Below are 14,649 nucleotides of genomic sequence, written 5' to 3' on the forward strand. Positions count from 1 at the left end.
GGATATATTCCCAGGAGTGGTATTGCTAGTTCAAATGGGAGCTCAATTTCTAATTTTTTGAGAATCGTAAGCTAAAAACATCTTTAAGGATTAATCACCACTGGCTAAGCAAGTGGAAACAAACATAAGAAAATGGGAATATGTTAACTAAGAAGCTACTGCACCACAAAAGGAACGGTGACCAAAATACAAAAAGACCACACAGAATGGAAAAGATTTACGCAATACCAATCTGATAAGGGGTTATATACAAGACACTGGTAGAATTGCACAAGAAAAAAAAGCCTCTACCTCATCAAAAACTGGGGAGAATAAATCAACAGAAGTGTCCTCAGAAAAGAAATACAAATGTCCAAAAGACACATGAAAAAATGCTCTACATTGCTAATCATCAGGGAGATGCAAATCAAAACAACAATGAGATATCATCTCACACCACAGAGACTGGCACAAATCAAAAAGAACAGGAACAACCAGTGCTGCTGCGGATGTGGGGAGAAAGGGACTCTATTCCATCATTGATGGGAAAGCCGACTGGTTTAACCTTTTTGCCTCTTTGGAAAACAATATAGGCATTCCTTAAAAAACTAGAAATTGAGCTTTCATATGACCCCGCAATATCACTTCTGGAAATATACCCCAAGGATGCAAAAATAGCAGAGTAGAAATGACATCTGCTCCTTTATGTTCATTGCAGCACTGTTCAAAATAGCCAGAATCTGGAAACAATCTGAGTGCCCCTGAAGAGAGGACTGGTTAAAAAAAAAAACTTTGGTACATTTATACAATGGAATACTATGTAGCTATTAGGAAAGATAAAGTGATGAATTTTGCTTATAAGTGGATGGTCATGGACAGTATCATGCTAAGTGAAATGATTCAGAAAAAGAGGGACAGACATAGAATGACTGTGCTCATTTGTGGAATATAAAATAACATAATATGAGACAGACACCCAAGGACAGTAGACACAAGGGCCAGGAATATTGCTCTATAGTTGGAAGCCTGCCTCATGAGCTGAGGGAGATGGCAGCTGGAATAAAGACGGGATCACTAAGTCAATGATGGTTGGAGGGATCGTTCGGTATGGTAGTATGTGTGCTGAAAGTAGATAAAGGCCTCTCAGTATGTATATTTCAAACCATAATACCCCAAAGTAGAGTGTATGGGGGAAATTGTCTGCCATAGAGTCAGGGAGAGAGTCAGGATAGTGGGGATACTGGGGATATTGGTGGTGGAAAATGTGCACCGAGGGATGGGTGCTCAATCTTTTGTGAGACTGAAACTCAAACATGAAAGCTTTGTAACTGTATCTCATGGTTATTCAATAAAAATAAAAAGAAAAAAGAAAATAATGTTAGAACAAATATTAGAAAATGAACAACAAAAACCAAAAATTTTGTATCTCACCAAGGGGACATTAAGTCCTTATCTGAAGATTTACTAAGTTGTTTCAAGTTATACTTTCTGTTTTAATGTATATTTTAATTGTGATTGGTTGGAATCTGTGTTACATCCCATCCAATCTGATGTACTACTGCAGGGATATCAGTGTTATTGAATTTGGAGATGTTGCTTCAGAAAATCCAGAATATTTAACTGGACAGTCTAGCTGGAGGCATTGAGGTATCTATGGGGTGTGGGAGCTGCTGTCTGGGCTTTGTTGGATTGGAAATTGGCCTACCCTGCTCTGAGGTTGCCCTGGAGGTTTCAGCCTGGAGCAAACGTGAGAGACATTTTTGTGTCTAGTAGATCGATTTTGAGATTTATTTTTGAGTCTCTTTATTTGCACTTACATTTTTAGAGTAAATATTCCACACCTCATTCAGTGATGTAAAGTTTCTACATATTAGAGAACTACTTTTTTTATCTTCTGGGAACAGGTAGTGATTTTAGGAAAATAAATAAAAATACCCCTATTTTATCAATAAGAAAGTAGGAAATAAGGTGATTTTTATTAAAGTTGTTCAGTGAAGCAAGTAAAAGAAATATTATCTTAATGTGTTCTCAAAAAAGACATTTTGTTTTATAAATTGTAATATGAAACATCCCGGACTTAGTTTTACATCAGACCATATAACCATATAAACAAAGAAATAATGAGCAGAACAGAGTATTAAAGCTCAAGTTGCCTTACAATTCTGCTTCATCTGGCACTTTTAGGAAAGATAATATCAGTTATTTCATACCTTTGAATTAAGTTCTACCCTAAAATGTCCCTAGGGAAGCTGGATTACCTTTTATCAGATATTTGTATTGGTACTCCACAACCATTTTCATCAGTAAATATTTTTTATTAAATTCTGTTACAGTGTTGATGAGAAAATCAATTGTCATTATGAAAAAATTAAGAAGATTCTGTAAAAACATGAGATTGTAATTACAATTCAGCAATATCATTCCTTGTCATCTCAAAAGATATAAAAACTCTAATTTTATTTATTTTTTCCTGATGCTTAAATAATTCATTCATTACTTTGTGCACCAATATGTCGACATTACACTTGGTGTAATTAACTGAATTACTATTTTACATGTTCTTACACTTATACTAACAATATGAAGGAAAGAATAAACTAAGAGTATGAGTAATGATATTTTACCTTTATAGTTTGAGAGTCATCAAGGAAATATGAAATAATTAAAATTTCACACCTTCCAATAAATGTGATCTTCAATTATGACCAATGTAGACTTTAACCATCCATGATATTTTCAACATAAAACAATACCTAAAGTAATATAAAAATCCAGTAGGCAAAAAGATGATTTAAAACTTTGCCTGTTAGAGAAATACAGTCAGATTTTATAGTAGTAGTTCTCACTGTACAATCCCTTTTTTAAAAGTTTTATTAGTGAAACACCATGAGGTATAGTTGTAGACTTACAAATTTTTGTGCTTGGGTTTAAGTTATACAATGATTGAGTACTCATCCCTCCACCGGTGCCCATTCCCCACCTCCAGTGCTCCCAGCATCCCTCCCACCCCCCATCACCCCATCCCACCCCACCCCTGTGACAGGGCATTCCCTTTTGTTCTCTCTCTCCTTTTGGGTGATGTGGTTTGCAAAAGAGGCATTGTGTGGTTATCACGTTAGGTCTATAGTCTATTTTCAGCATGCATCTCACATCCTGGGAGAGTCCTTCCAAAACCCTTTACTTGGTGCTCCCCTGTCTACCTGAGCTGCCTTCTCCCTCAGCATGTGCAGCTGGCCTCCAAGCCATGTAGTGAGCCTCCTGGTACTTATCTTGGCTATTCTTGGGTGTTAGTCTCCCACTTTGTTACTTTATATTCCCTATATGAATGCAATCTTTCTATGTCTGTCCCTCTTTTTCTGACTAATTTCGCTTAGCATGATACTTTCCATGTAGTACCACTTGTATGTAAATTTCATGACTTCATCTTTTCTAACAGCTGCATAGTACTCCATTGTGTAGATGTACCAAAGTAAAAACTCTAATTTTAAAAGATAGGTATATTCCGTATTCATTAGCAGCATTATGAAAAATAGCTAAAATATTTAATAAACATAAACAATCATATACAGATTTCTGCATAAAGTAGCTGTGTATATATACTTAGTGGAATAATTCTCTATTGCTACAAAGATTAAATTATGGCTTTCAGGACGAAAATAATGACTAGAACTTGAAGTGCTTTTGCTAACGTAATAAAATGAAATAAGACTAACAAATGTAGGATATATGTAAATTAAACAAATAAGAAAAAAGGCAACAAAATTAACAAACTTTGTTAAACTACGGTAGTTGCTAGAGGAAAACTAGATGGATCATTTTGATAGTGAAATGATACTAGAAATTTGGTGGTGGATTAGAGAGTCCTACACACATAGAAGTATAAATTACATTTTAAACTTTTAAGTAGTGTAACTCAGTGATAAATTAGTAAAAAAAATTCTACTTTTGGTTTACTTTTCTATGATACTTCAAGTCTCTTAATGTTTTTTAACTTGTTGGTAATTATGGTTTTTATATTTGTGAATTGCATCCCAAAGTTTTCTAATTGTCTTAAGATCTTGAAATACATAAATAAAACCATAGCACATTGCACAGAATAACTTTGTGTAGTATAATAAAATCAAAGAATAAAGGACATTGTCATCATAAGTGATCAACTTAGGAGTATCTGGGTTCCCTAGCCCCTGCCTAGTCATAATAACTAGAAAATGCCATGCCCTATTTCACAATTTCCATGTGTTTTCTTATATTTTTCTTTCAGATAAGTAGGAATTCCTTATAAATGTTAGATATTAATTATTATTTTTATTTTAAAATATTTTAATGACTTCATTTTATATGAATAATATATTTGGTATTCCACAACAGGAAAGAAGGGGGAAATCATGGGTAATATTTTCTAGATTACTTTTTAATTTATTTATGTCTACTTTTTAATTTTACACACCACAATTTATAATGCAGATAATGATAGAGTTTCATACATTCAAAGTTCCAATACCTCTATCAGAGTGATCCCCTACCAGAGTGACTTTCTATCTGTGCATTCCCCTGCCAAACAACATCCCCACCACCATCTGCCACCATGGCACAGCTGTTCACTAGACTATTTCTCAGTCTCTGTTTCTTTCAACCATTTTTTATTCCCTTACTTTGCTCCTTCATATCACACATGTGAGAAAGGTAATTTTATGTGGTCCTCTCTTTCTTACTTACTTCATTTAACTTGATATGGTCTAGATACTTCCCCATAGCAGCATGCGGAAACATATAGCCACATGCACATAGCCACACATCAGAATGATATATCTTATAGCCCAAAAGTATTCCATTTAATATATATATGTATAGCATAATTTCTTTATATAGTCATCTCTCTCAGGAAACTTAGGATATTTCCTAGATTTTGACTATTGTGAATTGTGCTGCCATGAACAATTGGCAGTGGAGAAAAAAATGCTTTTTGAGAATATTTTGGGCCCTTTAAGTAGATGATTAGAAATGAAATTATTGGATTATATACTTATTTTTTGAGAAGTGTCCATATTGTTTTCCAGAAAGATTGAATATGTTGACAGATTCATCAGCTTTCAATGAGATTTCATTTCTCCACTTCCACACCAAACTAGTTGTTTTCTGTAGTTTTTGTTTGATTGTTTTGGGGCCACGCAGGCATCATTGCTGGCAGTGGAAAGGCTCTGGAGACTATATGTATGCCAGGGTCTGAAATTGGGGGCACGTGCAAGGCACACACCCTGCCCTTTGTACTATCTCTCTGGCCCCATGTTTTTATAATTTTTATATCTGTCATTGTCACTGGATGTAAATGATATCCTGTTAGTTTTTATTTACATTTCCCTGAAGATAAGTTATGCAGAGCATATTGTAAGTCTTCTTTGGAGACGTTTCTATTATAACTTTTGCCCCATTTTATGATGGAGTTGTTTATTTATATCTTGTTACATTTTATACATGTTTTATATGTGTGGGTATTAATCATTTGTCAGATAAGTGCTGGGAAAACATTTTCTTCTAGTCTCTAGGGTATCTTTTTACTCTAGTCAAATGTTTCTTTTGCAGTGCAGAAGCTTCTTAATTGAATGTAGCCCCGAAGTTTACTTTTACTTCCGTTGGTCAGTCAGTGCATTGAATCATTGGAGATGCTTCTAGCTTACTTTGAAGGTTTTTGCCTGTTTCTCCAATACAATTTATGAATTTGTGACTGATATATAATTATATAATTTACTTTAAAATGCATTATTGCATGATATGAGATAGAAATACAAATTCATTGTTTTCCCAACACCATTCATGTTTCCCAGCAGTATTTATTGAAGAGGCAGGCTTTCTCTTCTCCACCACATACTCTTTACTACTTTGTCAAAATTACATGCTAGTATATCTAAGTATTTATCTCCAGGCACTTAATTCTGTTACATTGGTTGGTCTGAAAGTCTCTTCTGAGAGTCTGTTTTCATTCCAGCACCACACTGTTTTTGATTAATATGGCTTTATATTATAGTTTAAAGTTAGAGAAATAGAACTTATTCGTGAGATGGGATATTACTCCTTATACATTTCAACAACTTTTGGTATACATCTCTGAGTAATTAGTTGGCATATTTACAGGGCATCATTTAATCTCTAAAGTGTTTTGGGTAGGAATGTCATTTCAACAATATTAGTCCTTGTAATCCACGAAAAGGAGGATAGATTTTTCAATTTATGTATTGTCTTTTATTTCCTTTTTTTAGCGATTTTTAGTTTTCTTTATATAATTTTTTCCATTCTCTTGTTAAACTAGATCCTTTCTTTGTGATGAACAATTGTGAATGAAATGCTTTTTAATTTATCTCTCTTTTGTTTTCTTTTCTCTTTCACTATTTACATATAGAAATGGCACAGATTTCTGTATATTGACTTAATAGCCCATTGTTGCCTAAAAATAGACATTAAATGTGTATTATTTCTAGATTTTAATTTTTTTTATTTTTCATCATGGTGAATCACACAGTTACAAAGTTATTCATGACTATATTTCGGGAATACAATATTTCAAAACCAATCACTTCACCAGTGTCCACTTCCCTCCACCAATAAATATTCCAAGTTTCCCTCCCTTCCTGCCTATAGAATAGGCACTTTTTCTTTCCAATACTATTCCTTCTCTAATTTATGCACCTCACCTCAAATCCAGTGCCAAACTTCCTACTGAAGAACAGTTCTGTTCTTGATTTCTACTGCCTTTTGTGCCTTGCTATTTCCTCACGATGTCTCTGTATTCCACATATGGGAGAGATCATTCTTTTGTCTAGCCCTCTTTCTCTGAGAAACTTCACTCAACATGATACCCTTAAGATCCATTTACATAGCAGCAAATTGCATGAATTTATGTTTCTTACAGATGAGTAAAATATATTATATCATACTTTATATATATGTATATGATATATATCATAGTTTTTTAATCCAATCATCTGTTCTTGGGCGTTTGAGTTGTTTCCAGATGTTGTATATTGTGAATACTGTAGCAATGAACATAAGAGTGCAAATGTCTTTTTTGGATTGTGCTTTTAGACCCTTGGGGTATATTCTGATTTCTGGCTCATATTTCTGGGTTATATGGAAGTTCAAATGCTAACTTTTCTGAATAGTGACTTCCAAAAATGCTGGATCTGGGGCTGGAGTGATAGCACAGAGGATAGGGTGTTTGCCTTGCACGCAGCCGACCCGGGTTTGATTCCCAGCATCCCATATGGTCCCCTGAGCACCGCCAGGAGTAATTCCTGAGTGCATAAACATGGAGTAACTCCTGTGCATCACCGGGTGTGGCCCAAAAAGCAAAAAAAAATGCTGGATCAGTTGACATTCTAAAGAAAGCAAATGTGGGTCCCTTTTCCCCTACATCCCACAAACACCAGCTGTTTATCGTTTTGATGAGTGCCAGTCTCAATGGACATTTTTAAAATCTTAAGGGCTGTCGCCCGATCTGCCTATTGTCTGTCATCTACAAGTTGTTCACTTGAGTCATCCTAAATAGGATTGGCAGAACACTAGATGAAGGACAACCATGCGAGCAAGCCGGGTTCCGCAAAGGATTCAGCACCATCGACCATATCCACACGATAACCAAGCTCATTGAGGTTTCTCGGGAATTCAAGATGCCGCTCTGTTTAACGTTCATTGATTTAAAGAAGGCCTTTGATTCTTTTGAGACGGAAGCGGTCATTGAAGCCCTAGCCAATCAGGGCATTCAAGCCCAATACATCAAGATCCTCTGTGAGCTGTATTGTGGATTCACTACCAGGATCTCACCATTCTACAAAGAAGTAATCATTGATGTCAAGAGAGGGGTTTGGCAGGGTGATACCATTTCACCGAAACTCTTCAGTGCCACCCTCGATAACATCACGCGACGACTGGAATGGGAAGGAATGGGAGTGAAGATAGATGGTTGGCAACTACACCACCTCCGCTTTGCTGATGACATTGTTTTAATAACACCAAACATCAGCCAAGCGGCACAAATGCTGGCCGACTTTGACCATGAGTGTGGAAAGGTAGGACTACAGCTGAATCTTACGAAGACAATGTTTAAGAGAAACAGCCTCGTTCCTGATGCCCCATTCGCTCTCAATTGAACGACCATCTCCGAATGCAACAGCTATGTGTACCTAGGTCAAGAAGTCAACATGACAAATGACCTGGCACCTGAGCTGCGCAGGAGGAAGAGAGCGGCTTGGAATGCCTTCAAGAACCTGGAAGAAATAGCTAAGAGGACAAAGAACCTCCGGCTCCAGGCACATCTCTTTGATTCCACTATTCTTCCTGCATTAACATATTCCTCAGAGACCTGGGCCCTAAGCAAACAGGATGAGAATGCTATTCAGATCTTCCAAAGAAGAATTGAAAGAGCTATGCTTGGAATATCACGTTTCACTCAAATGAGAGAAAGAATCCGGAGTTTCGACCTCTGTCCATGATCAAGAATCATGGACGCTGTCTCATTTGCCAAGGTGTCAGAAATCAGATGGGCTGGTCTCGTAATGAGATTTAAAGACGACTGCTGGACTAGAGCTGTTACTGACTGGATTCCAGGGGATGTCAAAAGACCGTGTGGCCGTCCACCTACCAGATGGTCAGACTTCTTTATCGAGACCATGAACTATCGGTTTGAGGCTCTTCATGTTCCCAGAGTGAACAGATTCCATTGGGCTACACTAGCACGCGACAGGGACAAATGGAGACGTTACTGGCGCCCGCTCGAGCAAATCCACGACTAACGGGAAGTTAAGTGATTAAGTAAGTGATTAAGGGTTTTCTAATTATTGTATAATGCCATCTGTAACTAATTTGAGTTCGATTTCTTTTTCCAATCTGGATGCTCCTGATTATTCTTGCATAATTTCTATGGTCAAGAATTCCAATACTGAATTAAATAATAGTAGTGAGTATCATCCTTGTCTTGTGCCTGATCATAGTCAGAAAACTTTACTTTCCACCACTGAATGTAGTGTTGTCTGTGGGTTCATGGTAAATGGATTTAATATATTGATGAAAGTTTTTCTATCTCCATTTTATTGAGAGATTTTTTGATCTTCTGTTTTGAATCTTGTCACATGCTTTCTCTCCATCTGTTTTTGTGATTCTATAACTTTTATTTTTTCTTGTGCCTTATAGTGCCTTATTTTTCATGATGAGTATATATATAAACATCCTTGCATCCCTAGGAGCAATCATACTTACATGATGTATTATCTCTTTTATTTAATTTTGAATTTTATTTGCCAATATTTAAGAATCTATATTCATCAGGGATAAAGAGGTATTGCTTTCTTCTTTAGGTATATCTCTTCTTTTTTGTGGAAAGGTTATGTTTTCCTCATAGAAACTTGTGAGGACTCATGTTTTTTGTATTTCTCGAAGAACCTGAAAAGGATTGGAAGTAGGTATTTTTAAAATAATGGAAGAACTTAGTATTTGATACCTATCTGAATTTGTGCTTTTCTTTTGGAGGGAGATTTTAGATGTGCAACTTCAATTTCCTAGATAGTTATTGGTCTGTTCAGTACTTCTGTTTCCTTGTAATTTTGACTTGGAGGGTTATATGAGTCCAAAAATGTATTCATTTCCTCTAGATTCTCCAAATATTTGTCAAAACAATTCATAGCAGTACATTTTTTGGCTTTTTGGGGTAACACCAGGCGATGCACAAACGTTACTCCTGGCTTTGCACTCAGGAATTACTCCTGGCGGTATTCAGGGGATCATAGGGGGTGCTAGGAATCGAATTCGGGTCCACTGCATTCAAGGCACACACCCTACCTGCTGTGATATTACTCCAGGCCCAATTCATAGTAATTATTTTTTTAATTTTATTGAATCACCGTGAGATAGTTATAAGCTTTCATGTTTGGGTTACAATCACACAATTATCAAACACCCATCCCGCCACCAGTGCACATTCCCCACCACCAATATCCCCCTTTCCAAACCTCCCTCTGCCTCCATGGCAGCCATGATTCCCCATAATTTCTCTCTACTTTTGGGCATTATGGCTTGCAATACAGACCCTGAGAGGTTATCATTTATCTACTTTCTGCACACATCTCCAGTCCTGACCAATTCCTCAAGCCATATTTTTTTAGTGATCCGTTCTGTATTCCAGCTGCCTTCTCCCCTTTGCTCATAAGGCAGGCTTCCAGCTATGGAGCAATCTATATGTCCCGTGTATCTACAGTCCTTAGATGTCATCCTCATGTTATGTTGTTTTATGCTCCACAAATGAGTGCAGTCCTTCTATGTCTGTCGATCTCTTTCTAACTCATTTTACTTAGAATGATACTATCCGTGTCTATCCATTTATAAGCAAAGTTCATGACTGTATCTCTCCTAACAGCTGCATAGTATTCCATTGTGTAGATGTAGCAAAGTATCTTTAACCATTCATCTGTTCTAGGGCAATTGTGTTGTTTCCAGACTTTGGCTATTGTGAACAGTGCTGCAATGAACATATAGGTACAGATGTCATTTCTACTGTGCTTTTTTTGCGTCCTCAGGATATATTGCCAAAAATGGTATTGCAGGGTCATATGGAAGCTCAATTTCTAGTTTTTGCAGGACTGTCCATATGGTTTTCCAGAAAGGCTGGACCTAGTGGGCATTTCCACCAACAGTGAAAGAGTGTCTCTTTTTCCCCACATCCATGCCAGCACTGGTTGCTTTTGTTATTTTTGAAAGTGTGTCAGTCTCTGTGGTGTGAGATTATATCTCATTGTTGTTTTCATTTGCATCTCCCTGATGGCTAGAGATGTGGAGCATGTTTTCATGTGCCTTTTAGCCATTTGTATTTCTTTTTTGAGGAAACTTCTGTTAATTTCTTCTCCCCATTTTTGATGGGGTTGGAGGTTTTTTTTATTGTACAATTCTACTAGTGTCTGGTATATCCTGGATGGATATTAATCACTTATCAGATGGGTATTGGCTAAATATTCTTTCCCATTCTGTGGGCTCTTTCTGTATTTTGCTTACTGTTTCTTTTGAAGTGCAGAAGCTTTTTAGTTTGATTTAGTCCCATTTATTTATGTTTGCTTACACTTGCATGGTCAGTGCTGTTTCATCCTTACAGATGTTTTTAGCTTCAATGTCGTGAAGAGTTCTGCCTACATTTTCCTCTATGTACCTTATAGATTCATGTCTGATATTGAGGTATTTAGTCCACTTTGATCTGACATTTGTGCCTGGCCCGCTTGAGCAAATTGGTGAACAGTGGGAGGACAGTGCTACGGTGCTAATTAATTTAATCACTTGCTAGCTATATATTAATTAAAATGTGTCTTGAACCTGTAAAAGAGCACAATGTCAGGGATCTTGTGCACTTGTTGCAGTAGCATATTTCATAATCTGTCCTGGAAAACTACTTTATATGTCCAAGATAATCACTTTAAGTAATGATTTTTAAAAACAAATTCACGTTCCCTTTTGAGTTTATCTTTCTGAATCTTTGTTGACTAACTTTTGCCAATGTTACTAAAACAGTTTGGACCTATACTATAATAAATAGGGTTGTTTTTTGGCCGGAGGATAGTACAATGTGTTGGGAGTTTGCCTTTCACATGGACAACCTGGGTTCAGTCTTTGGCATCCCAGATGGTCTCCCAAGCACCGCCAATTGTAAATTCTGAGTGCAGAGCTAGGAATAACTCCTGAGCATTGCTAGGCGTGAGTCAAAAAGCAAAAGAAAATAGGGTTTTAGGTATATGTAGGGATGCAGTTAAACCAGCAGTTACTAAAAATTAATAAAGACGTATTTGCTTAATCTGCTTCTGTAAAGAGAGTATATTATTCGTATCATGTGTAACAATGAACAACAATCTATATTTTGAAGACCTTTTCTTGAGCTCTATATAATTCTGAATTTTATTATATGCAAAATGGATTTTTGTATTTAAGAAACAGATAAGAAATTAATATATAAGAAATGGATATGTAAGAAGTGTATATATGTCAATTTCTTAATATAGGTAATATATAAGAACAAGCAATTATATATAATAAATCGATATACAAGAAATGGATAAGAAATACCTATTGCATACAAAGCATTTTGCATATAATCCTGAATTTTCTTATATGTAAAATAATCAATATGCAAAAACAGATTATCCTGTGTCTAATTCATGAACCTGAATTGAGTTTTTCAAGTCCTAGTCATGTTTAAGACTATCCTCAGCCTGGTATTTTCTTTTATTTGTAGGGTTATCTGAAGCAATGCCGGAAGAGAAGGGACATGTTCAGTGATGAGCAACTGAAGATAATCTTTGGAAACATTGAAGATATCTACAGATTTCAGATGGGCTTCGTGAGAGACCTGGAAAAACAATACAACAATGATGACCCACATCTCAGTGAAATAGGACCCTGCTTCCTGGAGCATGTAAGTATTTTTCTCTTTCATAATATTGGAGGTTTTTTTTTTTCAGAAATGTGTGGAAGCAGTTTAAGTTGTTTATTCCTGCTCAGATGCTTATCTTTGTGGTTGGAAATGGATTCTCCTGCCCTTTGCCCCTTACCAGGATCTGTGAATTTAGAAAGCTGCTGAAGTTTGCCTTAGATTTCGATAATCACCCTTCATTTTCTCTCTGCTTTTTGACAGTTATCAGTAAGCTTTATCTTTGACTTATATTTTAAGTAAAGTAAAAGTAAAGTAAAGGCCCTCCCGTTGATCATTGATTTGCTCGAGCGGGCCCAGTAACGTCTCCATTGGAGACTTTGTTGTTACTGTGTCTGGCATATCGAATATTCTCGGTAGCTTGCCGGGCTCTCTGAGAGGGGCGGAGGAATCGAACTCGGGTCGGCCATGTTGGCTGCGTGCAAGGCAGACGCCCTACCCGCTGTGCTATCGGAACCAGTTGGATATTCAGTTTCCACAGGACAAAGTATTGGGAGAGGAGGATAAAATATTCACCACTTGGAGAATTCATGAATCTAAAAAAGAGAGGAGACTAGTTTTACATGGGAAAAGAAATGGGCCCCTGCAAGGCATTTAGAGGAGAGCACTGTTGGGAAAGAAGTAATAAGTATAGGTGAATAGAGTGCATTATTTAGAGAAATTAATTCTGGTAACCAAAAAAGAATATGTTTGTAATTACTGAAGAACCTTATTTAAGTAAGTTGCATTTTTTGGACTTTCTTAGGTGGAATATATGATAGTTTTACTATATATCTCTGGTTTCTCTAACATCTTTTGAGTATTATTCACAGATTTCCTAGTGTCTTTAAAAATTCTTCTTTCACCTATTTTATATCATAACACCTTTACATGGCACAAAATTTAAATAACAAATCATTGTATGCAGCCAAAAGCAAGTTTTCAAATTCTTTTCTAATGGAAATGAGTATAGTTGACATTTCTAAGACTACCCCCATGGGTGGTGATTTACTTTAAAGAATTGTGTGTCTCAGCATAGAATAGTTATGTGTTTTAGAGCTGAAGGCTACATAGCAAAATCAGCAACAGGGAAAGTTCCATGGAATAAATTTCAGAGAAACCAGACACTTTTTAAGTGTACTTTCCCATTGGAATCCCACAGAATACACAATACCACAGAATACCCAATGCAATTCAAGTAGAACACTGTCTAGAAAGGGAATTCATTAGGAACTTAGTGCCTAATATTTAGGGACAGGAGGTGATCATGTGGATAGCCTGTTTAACATGAACCAAAAATTGTGGACTTCCATACTAAAAGCAGGTATTTAGTCCAAACTATATTGTTCATACAACTAGTTAGATACAGTGAGTGAGTTTCTCTTCTCAGGGAGAACTCTTGTGAGAACTATCTTAAACTCTGACTTATGAGATACCAGAGAATGGCTAATATTTTAACTAGTTCTTTTGAAAGATAGTTGTCTTAAGACCTACTATGTTAACTGTTTTCAGCATAAGATTTAGACTGCTTCAGCCCTTACGTTGGACAGGATTTATGGAAGTTAAGTTTTCATATGACATATTAATTTTATTGCTGATTATATATCCTAGACACTGACAATTTCAAAGAGGTCCATAAGGGAGAATTTATAAGACTTTTGAATGTGTGGTGGTTTTGGTTGTAGTGGAGTACAGTTAGAAGCAACTTAGGTATTGATCACATGGATGATGAATAAGAAACAACTGTTATAAAAATGTGGACCAGAACCAGCCCCTGATAAACAAGCTTAAAGTATAAAAACTGAGAGGATTAAGGAAAGGGACAGTAATAAGGGAGAAAAAGTGTGGCGTTAGGCAGCGAATAGCCACACAGAGCATACACTGTCCTCCATGTACAATATTTATTGTTTAAAACCAGTAACCATGAGAAGAACAATATTCTTTGGTCAAATGCCTAAATATCTCAATCTACTTGGGCTAGACTTATATACATCCGAGGGCCTTAGTATATTTGGATGAACATTTTTGTATTGGATTTTTTGCTCTGGGAGAGGGCACAGAGATAGAGCAATTACATAACTGTGGTAGTATTTGGCCTTCGGGTATCAGTATTTCGGGTTTAAAGTCACCATAAACTACACATCCTGTCATCTTAATCACCGATATAGCTGGGAACATCAGACTTGATATATACAAATTTCAGTGATGTACATAGATATAATAAACATAATTTTGAATGT

The 14,649-nt window shown here is 36.3% G+C and overlaps 1 protein-coding gene across 7 annotated transcripts in view; it reads left to right on the forward strand.

The window, feature by feature from the left end:
• Positions 1 to 14,649, forward strand: part of ARHGEF9 (Cdc42 guanine nucleotide exchange factor 9) — a 480,567-nt gene that overhangs the window by 206,379 nt on the left and 259,539 nt on the right. For all 7 annotated transcript variants that reach the window (XM_056130045.1, XM_056130050.1, XM_056130046.1 and 4 more), the window contains one exon: positions 12,236 to 12,415. In XM_056130045.1, the coding sequence (XP_055986020.1) occupies positions 12,236 to 12,415 (180 nt within the window). The remainder of the gene's footprint in view (positions 1 to 12,235; positions 12,416 to 14,649) is intronic.

This window comes from Sorex fumeus, unplaced genomic scaffold (assembly GCF_029834395.1).
Source record: "Sorex fumeus unplaced genomic scaffold, SorFum_2.1 ptg000073l, whole genome shotgun sequence".
NCBI classification, from domain to species: domain Eukaryota; kingdom Metazoa; phylum Chordata; class Mammalia; order Eulipotyphla; family Soricidae; genus Sorex; species Sorex fumeus.